Source organism: Lemur catta, chromosome 18 (genome assembly GCF_020740605.2).
Source record: "Lemur catta isolate mLemCat1 chromosome 18, mLemCat1.pri, whole genome shotgun sequence".
Taxonomy (NCBI): Eukaryota; Metazoa; Chordata; class Mammalia; order Primates; family Lemuridae; genus Lemur; species Lemur catta.
Window position 1 is genome coordinate 39,109,546 of NC_059145.1, and position 23,046 is coordinate 39,132,591.

At 43.8% G+C, this 23,046-nt stretch overlaps 1 protein-coding gene across 2 annotated transcripts in view; it reads right to left on the bottom strand.

The window, feature by feature from the left end:
• Nucleotides 1-23,046, bottom strand: part of DAG1 (dystroglycan 1) — a 60,873-nt gene that overhangs the window by 11,270 nt on the left and 26,557 nt on the right. For both annotated transcript variants that reach the window (XM_045530232.1, XM_045530231.1), the window contains exon 2: nucleotides 7,447-7,847. In XM_045530232.1, the coding sequence (XP_045386188.1) occupies nucleotides 7,447-7,725 (279 nt within the window). In that variant the 5' untranslated portion in view covers nucleotides 7,726-7,847. The remainder of the gene's footprint in view (nucleotides 1-7,446; nucleotides 7,848-23,046) is intronic.

Sequence of the window (23,046 nt, forward strand, 5' to 3'; positions counted from 1 at the left end):
AAACTGTAGTTCATCTCACACAGGCGGGGTTGCCACAAAGCTCTCAAGCATCCAAAGAAATGCTCCTTTCATGAACTCCCCTTCCCAGCCAAAGAGAGTGCCCATTGTTCTCATGAGAACAATTGGAGGCCCAAGCCAGCAGCTGAGAGCACAGTCCCAGGAAGGGCTGCTCGCGGCCTGCTGACATCTTGGGCTGTGGGAAAGCCCACATTGTCTGCAGGCAAGGAGGCTGAGGGGAAGCAGAATGAAAAGCCATCCTCGCAGGCTCTACCAAAATAAGACATTTGAGGGGGCAGTCCAGTCATTTCATGAGATACAAAGACATCTCTCCCTGACCACCATAGAGGGAGGGGTTAAAACATTTCCAGACATTTAATCACATTCCTCAGTCAATCCCACACTCACTCAAGTCAGAGATGAGTGAGCTGGCACCAATCCCAAGGGAGGCAAGAGTCAGGATGGGTGACTTATACCGTGGCCAGCCGAGGACAGGCTAGGATCCACCGAGCAAAGGCCAAGCTGGCTTTTGTGGGACATCCCCACAGCCCCTAATGGGGAGAAAGGGTTTCTCAGATCCAAAGGCAGCTATGAAAGCAAAAGACAGTCAAGACCTGGATGAACTTTGTATACAGGCACATAGTCTGATTCAAGGGAGTACATGACAAGATCATCTGCTTTAGGGTGTCCTGAGGCCACAGGAGAAGAGATAGGAGTCCCATGGCCCAGGTCTCTCAGAAAGGCTATGCTGGCCTAGCCCGTTCTCACGCCTGGTCAAAAAGAGTCCATTTGGGCCAGGCGCGGTGGCTCAAACCTGTAATCCTAGCACTCTGGGAGGCAGAGAGGTGGGAGGATCACTTGAGCTCAGGAGTTTGAGACCAGCCTGAGCAAGAGCGAGACCCCATCTCTATTTAAAATAAAATTAAAAAAAAATTAGGAAACAAAAAGAGTCCATTTGGGAGTTAAGTTGGGGGTCAATAACTACAAATCAATTCTCAAGGCAGAGCTAGAGAACAGCAGAGTAAGCAAAAACTGCCAGCCAAGCTGAGACTGGACAAAAGCTGTCAGAAAAATGTAAGGGGATCAGGCTAGGAGCAGTGGCTCCATGCCTATAATCCCAGCACTTTGAGAGGCTGAGGTGGGAAGATCACTTGAGCCCAGGAGTTTGAGGCTGCAGTGAGCTGTGATCACACCACTGCACTCCAGCAGTGGTGACAGAGTGAGACCCTGTCTCAAGAAAGAAAGGAAAGAAAGAAAAAAAGAAAGGAAAGAAAAAAGAAAAGAAAGGGTATCAGAGCAGAGGATCCAGGATCTCAGGGCTATATCCTCCAGGCAGGCAGACCCTTTCTTCTTTCTCTTGATCCTACAGACTGTTATATAAAGTATACACCAATATAAAGTATAGGGAAGCCCTGGCTTTAGGGGCTGACGTTACCCAATGGGTATACCAATAGGCACTCCTGGCTGGCACATCCTCTGCCACTATGACTTCCACAGTTGCCACAACCTCCTGAAATAAAGTAACCAACAGCCCACAAAGGTCAAATTAGGTTTTGCAGGCAGCCAGTATAGCTCACTTAGAATGAGACCTTAAATTTTCATCCCTTCAACAGACCAGTATTCAAGTGTGTTGCAAACACTGGATTATTCCACCATCAATCCCCATGAACACCCCCTAACCAGTCAGCAAGTATGACAATCATGCCATCTAATCTCACCAGAACTCAGGACAGACCATGGTCTACCTGTGAGCCCTCATCATGCAGCTCAGCCATGTCCACACAGGTTAAAAGAACAACCCTCACCTGGACACTCCACATGGGGATTAGGGAGAAGCCAGGCCAGGCCAGGCCCAGTTCCTCCTGCCTCAGTTCATCACCTACTTTTTCCTCCTCTGGTACCTGGAGAAGACACACTGAATAGCCCTCCTTGGGCCCACTTCTCTCTCCACTTACCTTCACCCAAACTGACAACTCTGCCATGAGTTGGCATTGGTCTCTCTCTGCTGAGAAGCCCAACTACACATCCTCCCAACAACTCCTTCTCAAATTTCCCACATGAAGCTCCACAATCCACCACCACCCCACCTATCCTCCCCTTGCTGCTCCATCTCTGTTAATGCTTCATCACACAGCAAGTCTTTAACTACGCACCTACTTTGAAACAGGGCCCATGCCAAGTACTTAGAATGCTACATAGGGAACCGTGGATACCCTATGAGCCAGGCATCACCTTTCACTGCACACCCAGGAAGCCTCTTGGGTGCTCCCTACAAACTAACTCTGCCCCTACAAGCTATGTAGTCTGGACAAGTGACTTAGCTACCACTTTGTCATCTAAAAATGGAGCCACATTTTCTGCTGGAGGGCCCAACAGCAAAGAAATGGCAATGAGCTCACCCAGTGCCCAGATATGATCTTTAATAGCATTCACCACCAAAAAGGAATCAGGCTCCTTGGAGAAATGGCTGAGCAAGGGTAAATATAAGATGAGCCAAAAAGTAAGGAAGTGCTCAAAGAATTGACAGGGGCATGTCACAACAACACTGGAATCAACTCAACGGCACTCCCAATGGTCAAATCTTGGATAATTTGAACATCACAATAATTAAGAAGAGCAATGAATTATAAACCATTGAATATTAGCAGTCTGTACTAATAATAGAGCAATAAACACACAGCTAAGAGTCAGCGGGATAGGATGAAGCCACTTTCCAATGTGAAACAAAACAAAAAGTCAAGTTTGAAAGTATATGTATCACAGGGCCCTGGGACACTGCTGAGGTATCAGGTGAGTTTAGTTTCTTGTTGCCCCAGCACAGGCTGGCATTTCTTCCCGCATATAGCCAGGCAGTCTTTCACAATCCAAAGCAGGTTTGCAGGTGGTGAATGGGTCCTCATTCCCTCTACCAGTCCACAAACATTTGAGGGCCTAGTATATGATGGGAGACTAACAAAAAACCAAGAATTTCAAATACAGAAATTTGTTAAGATAATATAGGGTTTTGTGGGAAAGCTGCTTTCACCAGGGTACTGGGGAAGGACTCTAAAACCCTAAATGATGTTCAAATTGAGCCTGAAAGGGGTGGCTATCCCCACATTGAAAGAAGAAAGAGCCAAAGGTTTGTAGTGGCCTTGAGCTAGGCATGATCATGGAGCAGAAAGGGGAGGGGACAGTGTGGCTGGGACAAGGTATACAAAAGAAAAGGGGAGGGAGGAAGAGGAGGCCAGAGACCAGATCACATGAGGCTTGATCCTAAGTGCAGCTCAGTACTGAGGGATTCTGAGTAGATTTAAGTTTATAAAGATAAAGATGTCTTTTGCCTCAATGTGGACAAACTGAGGGGTCAGGAATGAAGGCAGGGAGGCCTAGGAAGATATTTAGCAAACAGTAGATTGGATGAAGGGCAGCAGTGATGGACCCCAGATATGATTTGAGGATCACCCCAACAAGCATCCTTGGGACCAATATCTGAAATATTGTTCACACACACAAGAACACTTGGCAGCTACTAAAAGTTACATTCCCAAAGAACATTTAGTGATTACGGGGAAAAAAACTCAAGTTACAGTGAATGAAAAAAGGTTAAAAAATATGTCCAGTATGATCCCAGGTCTAAGATGTCTGTGTGTATGTGGCATGGACACCTCTTAATGAGTAAAGAAAATCATGGAGGACTTTACTCTGAGTTGTAGAAACCACAAAAGATTTTTTTTCTCCCTTTCTATGTTTTCCACAATTACATTTATGTATTGTTATTATAATAAGAAAAAAAATAACTCCTTAAGCCGGGCATAGTGGCTCACGCATGTAATCCTAGCACTTTGGGAGGCCAAGGTGGAAGGATCACTTGAGGCCAGGAGTTCAAAACCAGTCTGAGCAACATAGCAAGACCCGTCTCTACAAAACAGTTAAAAAATTAGCTGAGTCTGGTGGCACGTGCCTATGGTCCCAGCTGCTCAGGAGGCTGAGGCAAGAGAATCTCTCGAGCACAGGAGTTTCAGGTAGCAGGGAACTATGATGACACGCCACTGCACTGTAGCCTGGGCAACAGAACAAGACTCTATATCAAAATGAAAAAAAATACAAAAAACCAAAAAAAACTCCTTTAATACAAAGACTTTTGCAATCCTGTAAAAAGACATTTACAGATGGGGAAACCAAAGCCCTAGGAACAACGTTAGGTTTTCTGACCTTCAGACTCCCATACAATCCTGATGGTTCAGACCGGGATGAAGAGTCACACATCTTCATCTGTTTTTCTACAGGCTCATCAGCTACTAAACGGTCTGCTTTCCACAGATAAATATGCTCAGATAAAATCCTGTTTTCCCAATAAAATCTCTTTACTTCCCTGGTGAATAAGCCTGTTAAATGTCTCTCAGCCAGATACAGCAAATATCCAGCTCAGTGTATCAGTTCAATGCATTTCTGGTCAAGATTAATCCATGCAGGCTGGGCGTGGTGGCTCACGCCTGTAATCCTAGCACTCTGGGAGGCCGAGGCGGGTGGATCGCTCGAGGTCAGGAGTTCAAGACCAGCCTGAGCAAGAGCGAGACCCTGTCTCTACTAAAAATAGAAAGAAATTTTCTGGACAACTAAAAATATATATAGAAAAAATTAGCCGGGCATGGTGGCGCATGCCTGTAGTCCCAGCTACTCGGGAGGCTGAGGCATTAGGATCGCTTAAGCCCAGGAGTTTGAGGTTGCTGTGAGCTAGGCTGACGCCACGGCACTCACTCTAGCCGGGCAACAGAGACTCTGTCTCAAAAAAAAAAAAAAAAAGATTAATCCATGCAAAACATTCCAACAGCCACTGCAACAAAGGCAACCAATGCAGAGCTTGGATATTCAGAGGATCAAATCTGAAGCTGAGCAAGAAATGTACCCTGCACAACCACCACTCTTTATTTAATGGTCATACTAGCATTTGGCTTACTAGGGTATTATAAAGATTGCAAGGAAATCTTATATGGCTAGGAGCAGTGGCTCACGCCTGTAATCCTAGCACTCTGGGAGGCCAAGGCGGGAGGATGGCTTCAGCTCAGGAGTTTGAGACCAGCCTAAACAAGAGTGAGACCCCATCTCTACTAAAAATAGAAAAATGAGCCAGGTGTGGTGGCACGCACCTATAATCCCAGGTACTCGAGAGACTGAGGCAGGAGTCACTTGAGCCTAGGAGTTTTAGGTTGCTGTGAGCTAGGCTGACACCACGGCACTCTAGCCCAGGTGATAGAGCAAGACTCCGTCTCAAAAACAAAAACACAAAAATCTTATATAAACACTCTGTAAACTAGAAAGAGCTCTGTAGAAGTGAGCTGCTACATGGGCCAGGATCTTCAGAAGGACAGCTGCCTGAGATCACAAACCTGCCCTGAGAACAATCCATGATGTAAAAAGAAGGGAGCCAACAGGGAAAATAAAGGTACAGGCAAAAAGTAGGTCCACCCAGATTCAAGGAAAAGGGGCAAAGACTTACCTCTCCAAGGGAAGAACAGCACAGAATTTGTAGCTATTTCTAATCTAGACGTCTAGGGCTTGTAGGCCAAAGAGGGACAAGTTATTAAGGATCCACAAGAGCCCACATGTGCTTCAACCAATGGAGTACAGTGGAAGTGGAAGTTTTCAAGTCTAGGCCTTAAGAGACCAGCAGCTTCCTTTCCTTTTTCTTTTTTTTTTTTTCTGAAACAGAGTCTCACTCTGTTGCCCGGGCTAGAGTGTCGTGGCGTCAGCCTAGCTCACAGCAACCTCAAACTCCTGGGCTCAAGCAATCCTTCTGCCTCAGCCTCCCAAGTAGCTGGGACTACAGGCATGCACCACCATACCCAGTTAATTTTTTCTATATATATTTTTAGTTGGCCAGATAATTTCTTTCTATTTTTAGTAGAGACGGGGTCTCGCTCTTGCTCAGGCTGGTCTCGAACTCCTGACCTCAAGCGATCCTCCTTCCTCAGCCTCCCAGAGTGCTAGGATTACAGGCATGAGCCACTGCGCCTGGCCCTTTCCTATTTCTTGGAAATCTCAAAACCCAGCTGTTGTGCTATGAGGACACCCACACAGCCCATGGAGAGAAACCAAGGACCCTGACCAACAGCCCCAGCTAAGCTCTTGGTCAGCAGGCAGAATGAGCTCATTAGCCATGAATGCACCACCTTGGAAGTGGATCCTCCAGCTGCAGGTGAGCCACGCTAGCTAGTGCCATGTGAAGTAAAGATAAGATTCCCAGATGAGCCTTGAATCCCTGAATTTCCTGGCCACAAAATTCTGAGCAAGACAAGCTGATTGTTTTAAATCACTAAATTTTGGTGGTTTAAACACACCAATAGATAGCCAGAACATTATAGAGAAGTCTAAAAGCAGAGAAGATATAAAAACTACCATGACAAAGTATAGATCTTGGAATATTTTTAGTTCACATCCAAGCCATACCTCTAGGGAAAGAACACTATAGGGCAGGAGCCAACAAACCATGGCCGTGAGCCAAATCTGGCCTACCACCTATTTTTGTATTTTCAGATCATTGAAAAAATAAAATAATAATATTTTTTGACATGTGAAAATTACATGAAATTCAAATTTCAGTTTCAGTATCCACAGTAAAGTCTTATTGGAACACAGCCATGCCCGTTCATTTACATATTATAATGGCTACTTTTGCACTACACTGGCAGAGTTGAGGAGTTTTGCCAGAAACCATATGGCCCGTAAAACCTAAAATATTTACTACTATCTCACCCTTTAAGAAAAAAGTGTGCGAACCTCTGCTCTAGGAGATATTCATAACTTGAGGGGTACATCCCACCCAGAATTCTACGGGAAGTCCAAGGTTCCACAAACCCAGAGGGATGCTGCTTCTTCACACAAAAGCTTCCTGTTTCACCTGATTTCCATCCTGGGTCAGCCAAAACACTCTTCTGTCCACATGTTTCAGATCCCTTTGTTCTCCAGATTGCTTCCCCCAAAGGATACAGAACAAGGCTGGGAAGTCTAGGTACTAATTTTGGTTCTTAAGTGATCAAATACTTTAGTAAACATAAATCACCAAGAGTGGAACTCCTATATTTATTTATATCTTATTTTAAAAAATATATTCGAACCACAAAAGTTCTGTACTTCTTGGGTTTAACTCCATGGCTTATGAAAGGTGACCTTTTCCTACCAAATCGCTAAATCAGTGACCACAGACCTTCCAGAGGACAAAGTTAAGGCTTTTTCATGGTGACACCACCAGAATGGAAGCAAGAATAAAGTTTAGGATGCTATTCTGAGATACATGAGTATCCTCTTGTGAACATCAGTGGCTGTCACTTCTCCTCAAGGGCACTTAGCACATACTGGAGGAATTGAGCTCAGAATTGCTAGAGTTTAGAACTGAGAAGGAAAAGAGAACAAAGCTAAGATGGAAGATGAGAATTCTTCCTCATTTATGCTTTATATTGAGTCTCTCACCTTGATGACTTCTCCACTGGAGGAAATTAAATCTGTTGGAATAGTCACTCGAAATGAGCGCCCAACAACAGCCGTGCCATCAGGAATGCCAACCACTGTGGGAACAGCCTCATGGAGGTCTGAGAGGACTGAGTGCATGGACGCCTCGAGCTGGTTCTCCCAGTCCCTGATGGCCTCCGAGGGTTCACTGGGCCAGTGGGACTGAGCCATGGCCATGGAGAGCAGAAGGAGAAAGGTCCTCCCCCAAAGGGGGAGCAGCAGCGAGAGGACCACAGACATCCTTGTCCCAGGCCTGAGTTTGCTCAAGTTGATAGTCTTGCTAAGTAAGGAAGCAAGTGACTTGGTCCCAGAGCTGGGTCCTCACCCTCTGCACACCTGCTCCATCCCAGAGCACCCAGAGCCTGAAAAAGAAGAAGAGCAGATTCAGACTTGAGCAATCCCCATGGTTCAAAGTCATGCACTAGCCCCCCAAGTGCTCCTTCCAAAAATCTCTATACTGAGTTGGATAAAGCCTCTCACCCCCATGCTCTCTAGTACCAAAACCACCAGCTTCATGCAGCTACTTAGCACTGGAAATGTGGCTGCTCTATTCAATGTAAAATACAGAGCTGGACACGGTGGCTCATGCCTATAAATTCCAGTACTTTGGGAGGCCAAGGTGGGAGGATCTCTTGAGGCCAGGAGTTCAAGACCAGTCTGGGCCAACACAGTAAGACCCTGTCTCTACAAAAAATACAAAATTTTGCTGGGCATGGTGGTGCACACCTGTAGTCCCAGCTACTCAGGAGGCTGAGACAGGAGGATCACTTGAGCCCAGGAGTTTGAGGTCACAGTGAGTTATGATCACACCACTGCACTCTAACCTAGGCAATGGGGCAAGACTCTGTCTCTTAAAAAAAAAAAGTAAAATACACAGTGGATTTTGAAAACTTTGTATAAAAAAGGAATGTAAAATACCTCATTAATAGTTTTAAATATTGATTGCATATTAAAATGATATTTTGGATATAATCAAATGTATTAAATAAAATACATTGACAATAAATCAATAGTAAAGAAATCTATTAAATAAAATACATTATTCAAATTAATTTCACCTGTTTTTTTTTCCCACATGACTACCGGGAAATTTTAAATGACATATGTGGCTCACACTATATTTCTGTTGGGCAGCACTGCTCTAGACCTACTTCCAATTTACAGAAAATATGAAAAGACAATCAAACAACTCTAGAATGTGGGACCTTCTACAAGACAACTGGCCTGATCTCTCTAAATGCTGACTGTTCTAGTCAGACAGCAGCCAGATTTAATGTGTGCATCTCCACTGGATACTGGATTTACTTCACATGAGCCCAGGTCTCAAATGGGGTAACTGGGGAATTTTGTATGTATGCAAAAGATTGGATTTATTGTTAATTTTCTTAAGTGATATGATAGAAGTGTTTCTTTACAGGGGATCATTCTTCATCTTATGAGTTGTATTTGAAGTATTTAGGGTTGAGGTGTCAAACACTCTGCAACTCACTTTGAAACAGTTCGAGGAGGAAAAAAATACGTGTATGTATACAGAGACACAATGATGAAGCAAATGTAGTAATAAGGCTTAAAAAATACTTTTGAGGCTGGGCGTGGTGGTTCACACCTGTAATCCTAGCACTCTGGGAGGCTGAGGTGGGAGGATCGCTCAAGATCAGGAGTTCGAGACCAGCCCGAGCAAGAGCGAGACCCTGTCTTTACTAAAAATAGAATGAAATTATCTGGCCAACTAAAAATATATATAGAAAAAATTAGCCAGGCATGGTGGCGTATGCCTGTACTCCCAGCTACTCGGGAGGCTGAGGCAGAAGGATTGCTTAAGCCCGGGAGTTGTAGGTTGTGGTGAGCTACAAGGATGCCACCGCACTCCAGCTGGGGGCGACAAAAATGAGACCTTCTCTCAAAAAAAAAAAAAAAAAAAAAAATCCCACAAAAGAAATCTACAGGCCTGGATGGCTTCACTGGTGAATTCTAGCAAATGTTTCATGAACTGGTGTTAATGAAGAATTAATACCAATTCTAGGCTGAACACAGTCTAGACATTTAATTCTAGCACTCTGGGAGACTGAGGAGGGAGGATCACTTGAGTTCAGGAGTTTGAGACCAGCCTGAACAAGAGTGAGACCCCATCCCTACTAAAAATAGAAAAATTAGCCAGGTATCGTGGCACACACCTATAGTCCCAGCTATTCAGAAGGCTTAGACAGGAGGATTGCTTGAGCCCAGGAGTTTGAGATTGCAGTGAGCTATAATGACGCCACTGCCACTGCACTCTACCTAGGGTGACAGAGTGGAAAACAAAAAACAAACAAACAAACAAAACACCAAAAAAAAAACCCCACCGATTCTATACAATCTCTTCCAGAAAGTAGAAGAGGAGGGAACACTTCCCAATTCATTTTATTAAGCTAGCATTACCCTGATACCAAAATCAAAGATATAAACAAAAAACTACAGACCAATATTTCTCATGAATATAAACAAAAAAATCTTTAAAAAAACATGATCAAATAGAATTCGGCAATATATCAAAAGTAATATATACCATGACCAAATGGTACTTATACCAGGGATGCAAGGATGGCTCAATATTTGAAAATCAGTGTAATCAGTCACGGATTTAGTCACATGCTAAAGAACAAAAATCACATGATCACCTTAATTGATGCAAAAAATATCTGACAAAATTCAACACCTATTCATGATAAAAACTCTCAGAAAAATAGGAACAGAGGGGGACTTCCTCAACTTGATAAAGAGCATGTACCCAAAAACCCCACAGCTAACATTATACGTAATGGTAACAGACTGAATGCTTTCTCCTTAAGATCAGAAACAAGGCAAGAAATGTCCACTCTCATCACTTTTATTCAATATAGTGCTAGAAGTTCTAGCTGGTGCAAATAAGGCAAGAATATAAAACAAATGACATATAGATTGGAAAAGAACAAATAAAACTGTTCCCATTTGCAGATGACATAATTATCTCTGCAGAAAATTCCAAGGAATCTACAAGAAAACTCATAGAATAAGTGAGTTCAGCAAGGCCAAAAAATACAAAATAAACATTTAAAAATCAATTGTATTTCTATATACGGCAATAAATATGTAGACACCAAAACTAAAAATACAATGCCACTTAAAATCACTCAAAAAAATTACTTAGGTATAAACCTAACAAAACATGTATAGGATTTGTATGCTGAAAACGATACCACACTAGCAAAAGAAGCAGAGAAGATCTAAACAAAACAGAGAGACATACTGTAGTCATCGACTGGAAAATTCAACATAGTTAACATGCCAATTTCTCCCCAAATTGATACGGAGGTTTGTAATAAGCTAAATAATGGCCACCCAAATATATCAGGCTCTAATCCCTGGAACCTGTAAATGTTATTTTATAAGAAAAAAGTCTTGGCCGGGCACGGTGGCTCATGCCTGTAATCCTAGCCCTCTGGGAGGCCGAGGCGGGTGGATCGCTCGAGGTCAGAAGTTCGAGACCAGCCTGAGCAACAGCGAGACCCCGTCTCTACTAAAAATAGAAAGAAATTATCTGGACAACTAAAAATATATATATAGAAAACAATTAGCCGGGCATGGTGGCGCATGTCTGTAGTCCCAGCTACTCGGGAGACTGAGGCAGTAGGATCGCTTAAGCCCAGGAGTTTGAGGTTGCTGTGAGCTAGGCTGACGCCACGGCACTCTAGCCAGGGTGACAGAGCGAGACTCTGTCTCAAAAAAAAAAGAACATTAAGGTGTGACAAACCTGGGTGGCAAATACTCACGTGTGTGTGATGTTAATCTATGTTCTCTGCTGAGTGCTTGAAACATGAAGGTGAAGAGCTTGGCTGAATCCTGTGATCTTAAAATATTTAATAAAAATCCTGAAACAGCCAGTACCTCCTGCTCTATTTCACCTCTTTGTGTCCTGTTTATCACCTTCTTGGGACTGAAAAGCCCTATCCTCATATGTGTGTTCAGCAAATTCTGAATGGCAACCAGAAGCCAGATCTCAGCCCTTGGGCCTTCTGCCCTGCCCCTCACTGCATCTCTGTCCACTTCTATCTCTTGGTGTCCTTGTCACTCAGGTTTACACACACCAGCCCCAAAAGCAGAGTCTGTGTACACCCTTAGTTCCTAAGACAGCATTTGCCCCTTAAGAGCTCAAAAAAATACATGAAGCTGCTCTCCAAAGGTATGAGAAAGAAACTGAAATTCGCCTGCCTCAGAAAGTTAAAGATGTTTTATAATTTGGCATGATCCCACCCTCTCAGCAACGTTGAGGTCAGTAATAGGTAAAACACTGTTCTCCTTCCTGTTTCTACTACCTTGTTCCAAACTCCAAGGCCACATGTGACCAGAGAGCTCTCACAGGACTTTAGACCCATTCCTCAGTAGGTACTTTTCCTCCCTGCCATCAATAATAGATGGCTGGGTCACTTTGCTCACCACAGACTCACGAGCAATGTTAAGTCCCACACTCACCAAGAAGGACCAACTGATCACATGCTTAGGAGGAGTGGCCCTATGGGCAACAGTTCCAAGAACCACTAACTCCCACTGACCTCAGAGGGTCCTCCTCCAGGAAAAGCAAGGAAGAAAACTCCCTGACTTAATGCCTGGTGTTTCCCACACTCTGGTAGGGGGGGGTTCTTCTCCTAAGATTCCTATAAAGTGCTTCAAGTTTAAGGTTTTCATTTAATTCTTTTTGTGTTTCTTTTTTATAACTCCTATTCTCTTAATTGTCTGTGTTCTTTTTGTATTTTTATAGCTTATTGTATCACTTTATTTTTAAAATTTTCTAGGTCTTCTGATTTACTGTTGCATAATGTTTCCCTTAATGGCACTTTCCTTTCTTATGCATTTTAACACTTATTTAGTAAGTGGCTCAGCTCAACCAATACCCTCCACAAGATTGTAAGCTGTGACAGAGCAGGGATATGTCTATTGCAATCACTAATATATGCCCAGCACTCACACAGTGCCAGACATACAAATAATTAATGAATGGGGAGGATATAGGACTCTTTTTTTCGCTTCATCCTATGTCTTTACTCTTCATTTCACTTACTTTTCCACTTACTAAATCTGGTTGATCTTTTACTTTTTTAATCTGATTCTCAATTTTTTTAATTCTCAGCTTATTTGAAAATAGCATCAGTTACGAGACACACCCTGCCCTACCAGGGGCATATGTTCAGTCTACTATCTGTGGACATATGACGATATGGGGTATCTGTTTCATGGCCATGACTAAGTGCTCTGCATTTAGCAGGCAGGCAATGTCCAGGGCACAACTCCAATTACTATGTGTTGGTTTTCCATGCTCTGGGGAGAAAAAATCCTTTTGCAACTTGGTAAAAAGCACCCTTGTGTCTTTCTGATGCTGGCTTCCTATAAGCAAGGATCATGTTTGCCCGTGCTAGGAACCTTGCAGACTATATCCACACACCTGTATTAGGACGTCCCTGTTGAAAGTGCTTTTTACAAGCTCATACTCACACACTTATCATTCGGATATGGAGGCACTGCAGAGATACTCCTCCTCATCTTTCAGAGACCAAGGCCCAAAGGGAGGGAAACACTCAACCATGTCACACAGAGCCTGGTGGCCAGAACATGGTGGGAGAAAAGGGTGCTCAGGAAACAGAAAGACTCTGGCCAGAACCACCCAGTCTTCCTGAAATGGCTGTCCATTCTAACACTTCACACAGACACTCACATTATACCCTCCAAAACACTAAGAAGTACTCAAGACAATCCAAGAATGTCTCAGCTCAACTCACCACTGTCTGGCTACCAGGAGCTGCCAAAACTCTCCTACTAAGAAATGAGTAGTAGGAAAGGGGAACTCATTTCTCTGTGCCAGCACCCAGTTCAGTGCCCACAACTGAATCTGAGCTCTCAGCACTGCCCCAAGACCCCAGTTAAATCCAACTTCATGATGAGGGACCCTCTCAGAGCTTTGGTAAAGACCCTGGCTCTCTGGACACATAGGCAGCAGCCAGGGAGACAGACAGGTATGACTACCAGGCATCAGTCCCATCCCTCAGTCTTAGACATCTCACTCCAGGGGTCAGAGAAACCTTTAAAGTGTTAGAGCCTCCAAAGCCTGGACAGAGCACAGCCAGCCAGGATATTGCAGTCCCACAGCAGCCACTCAAGCTGCCCTCTCCCTCTTCTCTTGGTAAAAGCATATATTCCTGCCTCAAGAGCCTCCTGCACCTGGGAAGAGAGCCCCATGGCATCCTAGGTACCCACCCCATCCCGCTCCCTGGGGCCAGGCATACATTTAGCACCTAACAGCATGTTGTGGGGAGTACAGGAAGAATACCTTACCAGGAGACCTCCACTCAGGCTCCTGGGAAGCGAGTCCTCAACAATGAAAGGATCATCTGGGTTGAGAAACTCAGGAAGTCTCAGATCCTGAGACTCACTGCATGGAAGCATCCTAACCCAGAAGAACCCAAGCTGGTTCTAGATGGGGTAGAGCCACCAAGTACCCTAGGCCAGGACAATGCTCCCTTTCTCCTAGCTATGACATGGGGGATTCTGAAGTGATGAGCACAAGTAAAAAGTCAGTAGTCTTCAGTGTTTCAGTAGTGCCTAAAAGGTCGTGTTGCCCAGGCATGGTGGCATATGCCTATAATTCCAGCACTTTGGTAGGCTGAAGTGGGAGGATCGCTTGAGGCCAAGAATTCAATACCAGCCTAGGCAACACAGTGAGACCCCCACCTCTAGAAAAAAATAAGAAAAATTAGCCAGATGTAGTGGCGCACACTGGTAGTCCCAGCTACTCAGGAGGCTGAGGCAGGAGGATAACTTGAGCTCAGGAGTTCAAGGCTGCAGCAAACTATGTGATCACACCACTGTACTCCAGACTGGGCGACAGCAAGACCCTGTCTCTGAAAAATAAATACATAAATAAATAAACAAAAGGTGGTGTTGTCCTTTGTAACCAAAATACATAAAAGCCGCTCTAGAGGCAGGTACATTTAAAGTTTACCCTAACAGTCACCAGGGACACACAACTAAGGAATCAAACACATTCGACAGTAGTGACTGGCAAGGATGCCAGGCACCTGAGGCAGGGTTCAGCAGGAAAAGACCCCCTGGCCCTTCCTGTCACCAATACCAATTCCTATCTAGATGCAACCAAAGCATATTACTTGGTGAAGGGTGAGATGCCCATGAGGAACCAGCCCTATGACCCCTCTCTGTCCAGACAGCCTATGCCCCTATGGAAAGAGATCTGCTGGAATCCCAGCCCCAAGAAAGAGGCAGCTCTGTTCCAATCAGGCTGCCTGCCCAGAGGTAATGAGTAACCCCATGCATGCAGGAAGCTCAGTTAATAAAGGTTCTCCACTCCATGTGAGGAACAAATCCATATGTGGCACCAACTCAATTCAAAATAAATGTAATATTTCCTCATCCATTGAAAAACTCACAGTAAATGAAACTTTCAGACTTGTTTTTTGACAAGAGGTCCCATCATTACATTGCCCAGGCTGGAGTGCAGTGGCTATTCACACCATACCATACTGCAGGCTAGAACTCCTGGCTTCAAGTGATCTCACTTGAACTAGCTGAGTGGTCTCACCTGAGTTGCTGGAACTACAGGTGCATGCCACCAAACCTGGCTCTGAAACTTTCAAACATCTTAACCTAAAAACCCTGAAAGAACAGTTCTCTACTAGTTTTTAATTCCCAAGAATGAAGGAAAAATTGTGAGACTCAACCCATTATCAACCACACAAAATGAGGCAGATGTAGCCTACCCCACCACTCCCAGGAGCCCCAACTCCCCAAGAGCTATGTTACCTAAAAACAGTACTTAAGCTGCCAAAGTGTTACTATTCCCCATGAGGGGATTTTCATTTTAAAACCAGACTAAAATAATAAAATACTATGTCTCTGTTTTAAATGGTTTTGGAAAGTAAAAAGCAGAAATCTTACCTAAAACAACTACATTAGGGTCCATCTAGCAAAACTGCTTTGGCCAAAGACTCAGAAGTTAAATTTAAATATTAACTGCCAGTCTAACATTAATATAAACATTCTGGAGGATTAACCAGCATAAAACAGCTCAATCTGATGGTCAACAGGACGTACTTAAAACAATGGAAAACAATGGTGTGAAGTCATTGTTTATTTGGGTTCCAAATACCAAAAAGACGGGCAGATTTCTCTGCTTCCACTTAAAAACAGGCCTTTTTCACTCATTGGCATCAGATGAGGAAGGTCTGAAGCCAAGTCACTGGTGAAGATTCAAAGTATTACCCTAAAATCCCTCTCAGTTCAGGAGGCAGATGAGGTTTCCCTGACATGCGGCAAGTTCCTTCGTGGTCTGCAGGTGAAGTGGAAATATCATCAGTGGTATGGGAGCCGCCCAAGGAAGACACCATCAGGGAGCTGAAGGACCAACCAAGGGTCAAGTACACAGCAGGAGATTTAAAGGTAAAACTATGTGGGAGAAAAAATTACTACCTCTGAGAAGCAAGCACTACACAACAGTCTATCAAACAGAAAACTCGCTTTAAACACTTCTCTGAGCCTGGCACGGTGGCTCACACCTGTAATCCTAGCACTTTGGGAAGCCCAGGCTGGAGGATTGCTTGAGGCCAGGAGTTCGAGACCGGCCTGAGCAAGAGTAAGACCCCCATCTCTACTAAAAATAGAAAAAATTAGCCGGGTGTTGTGGCACACGCCTGTAGCCCCAGCTACTCGGGAGGCTGAGGCAGAAGGATCACTTGAACACAGGAGTTGGAGGTTGCAGTGAGCTATGATGATGCCACTGCACTCTAGCCCAGGTGACAGAGTGAGACTCTGTCTCAAAAACAAAACAAAAAAACCCACTTCTCTCACTTAGAAAATTTTTGCAAATTCTCACTTATCACAGATAGCAAAAGCAGAAATCCACAAAGGGAAGTGGTTCCTGCTGATGGTGGTTTGGTTTTTTCCCACAAAAGTGGGAATGAAGCAAAGGTTGAATACCTGGGTATAAATTCACCCAGGTGCAAACATATCCTAGAGAAAGAAAGACAAGGTTCAAAACACAAGGCTGACTAGCCATTCTCCACTGAACCATGGTTTTTAATGTGAGTAGTTTTTAACATCTTATTTAATGGGGCTCACTGAAAAAGAGTTCCTTCTACATACATTCCACTGAACTCCATATGCTGCTGTTAAACATTATTCACTACTCAACAGTACACTTAAAAACTCTTAAGATGGTAAATTTTATGTTGTGTTTTTTACAATTAAAAAAATTTTAATGATTAAGATATATTAAAATATGCCGTCTTTATGTTGTGTATTATTTTGCCATAATAACAAATATTTTAGAAAACATTACTTAGAGGCTGGGCGTGGTGGCTCACACCTGAAATCCTAGCACTCTGGGAGGATCGTTTGAGCTCAGGAGTTCGAGACCAGCCTGAGCAAGAGTGAGACTCCATCTCTACTAAAAAAATAGAAAGAGGTTGGGCGCCGTGGCTCATGCCTGTAATCCTAGCACTCTGGGAGGCTGAGGCAAGCGGATCGTTTGAGCTCAGGAGTTTGAGACCAGCCTGAGCAAGAGTGAGACCCCGTCTCTACTAAAAATAGAAAGAAATTATATGGACACCTAAAAATATATATATAGAAAAAAATTAGCTGGGCATGGTGGCACATTCCTGTAGTCCCAGCTACTCGGAGGCTGAGGCAGGAGGATTGCTTGAGCCCAGGAGTTTGAGGTAGCTGTGAGCTAGGCTGACGCCACGGCACTCACTCTAGCCCGGGCAACAGAGTGAGACTCTGTCTCAAAAAAAAAAAAAAAAGAAAGAAAGAAAGGGAAAGAAAGGGAAAGAAAGGAAAGAAAGGGAAAGAAAGGAAAGAAAGAAAAGAGGGAAAGAAAGGGAAAGAAAGGGAAAGAAAGGGAAAGAAAGAAAGAAAGAAAGAAAGAAAGAAAGAAAGAAAGAAATTACCACATCCTTGCACCCATGTGGTGTCCAAGAACCCAATTAAAGCAAACTGCAATTATCTCAAGACAGCCCAACAATTAACATTTCAGTACATGTTTACCAACTACCTACCCTGTGCCAGGTGTGAGGCTTTCCAAATTTCATACAAAAATATTCAATTAAGATTTATAGGCTGGGCGTGGTGGCTCATGCCTGTAATCCTAGCACTCTGGGAGGCCAAGGGCGGTGGATCACTCGAGGTCAGGAGTTCGAGACCAGCCTGAGCAAGAGCGAGACCCCATCTCTACTAAAAATAGAAAGAAATTATCTGGGCAATTAAAAATATATATATATAGAAAAAATTAGCCGGGCATGGTGGTGCATGCCTGTAGTCCCAGCTACTTGGGAGGCTGAGGCAGGAGGATTGCTTAAGCCCAGGAGTTTGAGGTTGCTGTGAGCTAGGCTGATGCCACAGCACTCACTCTAGCCCGGGCAACAGAGCGAGACTCTGTCTCAAAAAAAAAAAAAAGATTTAGATTTATACTAAATCATGAAACACAAGTGGTAATAAGCTAAGTACTTATATATTATAAACAGGCATCTTCCAAGTAGGTGCTTAATGGTAACTAGAAGTTGTCTTCTGACTTCCCAAACTCCCCCTGGCTATTCTACCCCCTCCCCAACTCAGTATAAAGGTAAAGAGTGGGGCACTACACTGTGGGGGCAGGATGATCAACATCTGTTGGGGTCAAGACTGGACGCCGAGGGCTGCACTAAGAGGAGAGGAGGGAGAAAGGCCCACTTGCAGGGGTCTTTGCAGCATTCACTCTCCTGCTCTCTCCCCCAGTAGATGCCTGGCACCAACCAGGTACTTGGCAGATACCTGCAGAGCACAGGGAAAGGGCTTCCACTAAATCCCCTAAATTATTCACCAAGCATAAAGGCAATGATCACCTGGTTTCACACTTTGAAGTTAAAAGCTGAGCCTTCTGATACATTTTCCATTACACTACAAAACTGATATGCTAATCTGGCTTCAATGAATTAAATTTAGAAAAAATGTGCTGGCTGCTGGCCTTCCTGACCTAATTGGCTAATCAGACTCCAAAACAGAAGAATGAAGTGAAATGTCAGGGTGGCCCCAGGCACTGCTAGTTCCCTGTTTGGGCCCCCCCTTACTATAGCTCTTGACCCTGCCAGTAGCCCTATAATATAGGGCTAGGACCCTCATCCCAGTGCCTCACTCAGGAGCCAATCAGCTATGTCCTAGCCCCTGGTCACTGGGAGTTCTTGCACATTCACTGAAGGTGCCAATGTACCAAACGTTTATCTAGGCAAATACTTCAACCTTCAAGTGTTTAACACACTGACTGCCACACTAGGAAAAATTTTTTTTCCTTGTGGCCACACTGTTTTATTACAAAAATAGAATAAAAACTGAAAACAAAACAATCTTTTCTAATTTAATGAAAAATTTGTTATTTTTTTGTTTTCTGTGCATGAATTATATGTAACTTGAAAAAAAACGTTCATGCAGGTCCCAAGGTAAAGAGACGTTGTGAGTTACATATGCTTCACAAGGCCCTGGGCTCAAAACCAGCATGAGTTAAATACAACTTACATGGCAGTTTATATGTTGAAGTTGTGACCTACTATTAGCCACATTCTTAAGGCTCGATCATCAAGAACATTTCATCCATGCCAGAAATTGCCAGACCAACATACCTTGTTTATAAAAGGACAAAACTAGCACCCAATCCCCTTCCGCAGGTTTTTTTGTTTGTTTTTGAAACAAGGTCTTGTTCTGTTGCCTGGGCTAGAGTGCAGTGGCGTTATCATAGCTCACTGCAACCTCAAACTCCTGGGCTCAAGCAATCCTCCTACCTCAGCCTCCTGAGTAACTGGGACTACAAGCAAGCGCCATCACACCAAGCTAATTTTTCTATATTTTTGTAGAGATGGGGCGGAGATTGGGCGTGGGGTGTCTTGCTACTTTGCTGAGGCTGGTCTCGCATTCCTGACCTCAAGCAGTCAGGCGTGAGCCACCATACCCAGCTCCTCAAGTTTTCCTGCTAGAATTCCTTCTCTCCCACAGATGGCTCTAATTGGCCCTTTTACCTGCCTCAGCCTTGCCACAGCTGCAAATTCTAAATAATCACAAACTTCTCTGGTAGGTTTCAGGGATATACTTCCACAGGCTAGAGCAAAACAGCCAAAAGACATTCTTGCAGACTCTTGGAATCCCTGTCCTTCAGAGCTACGGACACTATAACCAGGTGGTGAAACAGTAGGCCAGGCCAAAGCTGACCAGTACAGGGATGTCCACCACACCTGACCTCAGAATTAGGCTTGCCTAGAGGGCCATAAGAGAGCACTAGCTGCCAGTGAACTGGTGAAGGCAGGGCTCCACCAGCTCCCACGTTGCTAGCCTTCCCCAGTAGATAATGCTGGGCTGCTCATTAAGGACCACAGCACAGGTTTAGACAAGTATATCCAGTTCAAGCACCTCTATACCAAGTAAGACCAAGAAAGCCCATTATACAACCCATTACTCCTAAGTGCTATCCTCCTCCTCAAAACTCTAGGAGATCCCCCAACTGCTGTCTGTCACACAGGATTTAACACTCAGGTTAACATGACTGAAAAAATCCTTGAGGACGCCCTTGCTTTCTTTTGCCTCTCACTGTCTCCACCTCCTTTCTGCGGTTTTTGATCATTCTCTCAGCACAAAGGAAAAACTGGGTTTCACTCTGTAGTAATTATTTGGAAGCTAATTCCTCCATTTTAGAACCCAAGGATTAAAAATTAAAAGCAAAAAGGGATAAATGCAAGAGATCTTCCTTTTTATCAAAGGGGTACAGCTATAATTTATATATAAGTACTGAGGGGAAAGTAGTGGCTACAAAGCACTTTTCAGTGGTGGCCCAAATCTGCTGATGCATGGAAGGTGTTCTTGCAAATAGTCCTGGGATCTCCTGAATTTCTAAGCTGAGCCACTGTGAGACATAGATTCTCTCTCTCTCTCTCTCTCTCTCTCTCTCTCTCTCTCTCTCTCTCTCACACACACACACACACACTCCCCCACAGCCCAGGTGGACAGAGATCCCACTAGCTCACAGCTTAATTCTTCAGATGCTTTATTTCTCAGGAATCTTCAATTGGCTTCTAACGTGACCACACAGATGCCCTGCAGAATTCATACCCAGTCTCTATGCAAATCATTATTCCAACTGGGAGCTAACTACTTAGAGGGCTTCTTTTGCAAATAGAAAATTTATTTTATGTCTTGTTGTATATCTGTCCAGTGACTCTTAAATCAAAAGCGGTCTTAAGAACAGCCCTAATTTCTAGGAAAGCTGGTTTATAAAGGAAAATAATAAAGAATGGGCCTAAGAGTCAGGAATCTCTTCTTTGCATTTATCTCATGCAGGGATAAAGATGAGTCTATGAGAGATTTCATGGCAACACAGTCCTCCTAACAGGCTGGTTACAGGCCCATGGGAACAGCCACTGGCCTAACTGCTCAGAACTTCCTTGGTCAATAAGAGAAAAAAGGACAAGGCAAATAAAATAGAGGTCATAGGCAAAAGAGAGAGCATGAGTAAACTAGATGGAGCTGTGCTTCTCTTCTGGGGCGGGGGGAAAAAAAAACCTGATAAAACACGATTTGGCCTCTGTCCCTCTACCCAGTTATCCCTTGATAACATTTCTGTTTGGCAAAGTGGAAGATGCAGAGATAAGATAGTCAGGGCAGTAACCAACAGGGACTGGAGAGAGTGTCCTCCATACCCCCACCAAGATGTTCATCCTAAGGCAGCAAGATATGCTGGGATGAGACATTTCTTACAATGGTTGAGAAAATGACCACAAAGGCCAAGTGCAGGGACTCATGCCAGTAATCCCAGCACTTTGGGAGGCCAAGGCAGAAGGATCACTTGAGGCCAGGAGTTTGGGACCAGCCTGAGCAACGTAGCAAGACCCAATCTCTACAAAAAATAGAAAAATTAGCCGGGCATGGTAGCGTGGGCCTATAGTCCAAGCTACTCGGGAGGCTGAGGCAGGAGGATCACTTGAGCCCACAGGTTTGAGGTTGTAGTGAGATATGACGACTGACGACAACACTGCACTCTAGCCCAGGCAACAGAGTGAGACCCTGTCTCAAAAAAAAAAAAAGAGTAAAAATGTAAAAAATTTGTTAAATTAAAAAAAGAAAATGGACACAAAACCATCAGTCCTCACTGTCGACTTCTGTAAGAAACCTCTGGATCTCACTGACTATTACTACCTACGTAGGTGTCCCACCCCCACCAACATGCCTTAGAACTGGACAGGGCGTGAACCAGGAGCCATAGGCTCCTCAGAGATGCTTCTCATCCCAAGAGAGGGAGTAGAGCACTTGAGTCCTCTGCCAGCTTTAGATTATTACCTGCTATGTTCAGCAAATGCTTAGAAGATTTCCTTGAGACAAGGAAATAAAAATATAGCATATTCACCAGTTACCAGAATTTAAGTAGAGAGCTAGAGTTTTTTTATTTTTTTAAAAAGCTCTCTTTATAAACTCATAATCCACAAAGACACTTCAAAAAGTCACCCGAGCTCTCCACATGCAAAAGGGCTAAGAAGCAGGAAGTTATTTGAACACTTCTGACACCAGAGTTTCCACCCCTCACACCCAGGGACCCATGCTGCTGCAACCTCAAGCAGCAGCTTCCAGAAGAGTCCACTCTGTAAAGAAAAACTGTAGCTAATTCAAAGGTTAATTTAAAGAAGGCAAATTTATTTTTCAGATAATTTGCAATTCATCCAGGGACCTCAGGTATCTTTTGCTTTTACATGCTTATTACTAAGTACTGAATTTGATAGTGACCATGACGACAGGAAGTGACAAGGCCTCAATCTCCAATGGGCACCTAAGATTCAGCAAGCACCTTAAACAGGACCCATGTGCACCTGGACTGGTTACTTCCCTCGGACTCAAGTTCTGCTGGATGACTCCACAGCACCAAACACAGCACCTGAGCACCAAGGCCTGGAGATAGTTAGTGCACGGCAATTATTATGGACCTGGACACAGTAGGTTTTAAAGAAATCATTTCCAAAACACTCTGAAGCAAGTGAACATGTTCTAACTTCATCTACCTCTCAACAGGAAAGCAGTGGTCCCTGTCCAATGGAACTTCAGATATGGCTGTCCTCTGGGTGTGGGATAGAAAAGAGGTCAGTGACTAGCAGAGGTCCCAGGGCTCCAGAGAGCAGAGCAACAGTGCACGCATGTGCAATGCAGCAACATTTTTTCTGGCCAACAGGAATTGTTTTTATTATTTTATGCATCTAAGTCTGTTCTCAGAACCTTGTTTCCTAGGCAAATACACAATGAAGTAAACCAGCTATAACAATAATCAACAGCATGAACAGAGATACCTTGGGCAAAAGGCAAATTATCTAATGATACTTGGTATTTGTTTCATTCTTTGGATGAAACACTAAATAAATATCACAGAAACATCTATTGTTTGATTCTACAATAATTACTTTTCTTCCTTTTCAATAAATACCTTGTCTAACAATGAAATACACAATAAGAATATTTCCTTGATGGTTTCTATATAACAAATAC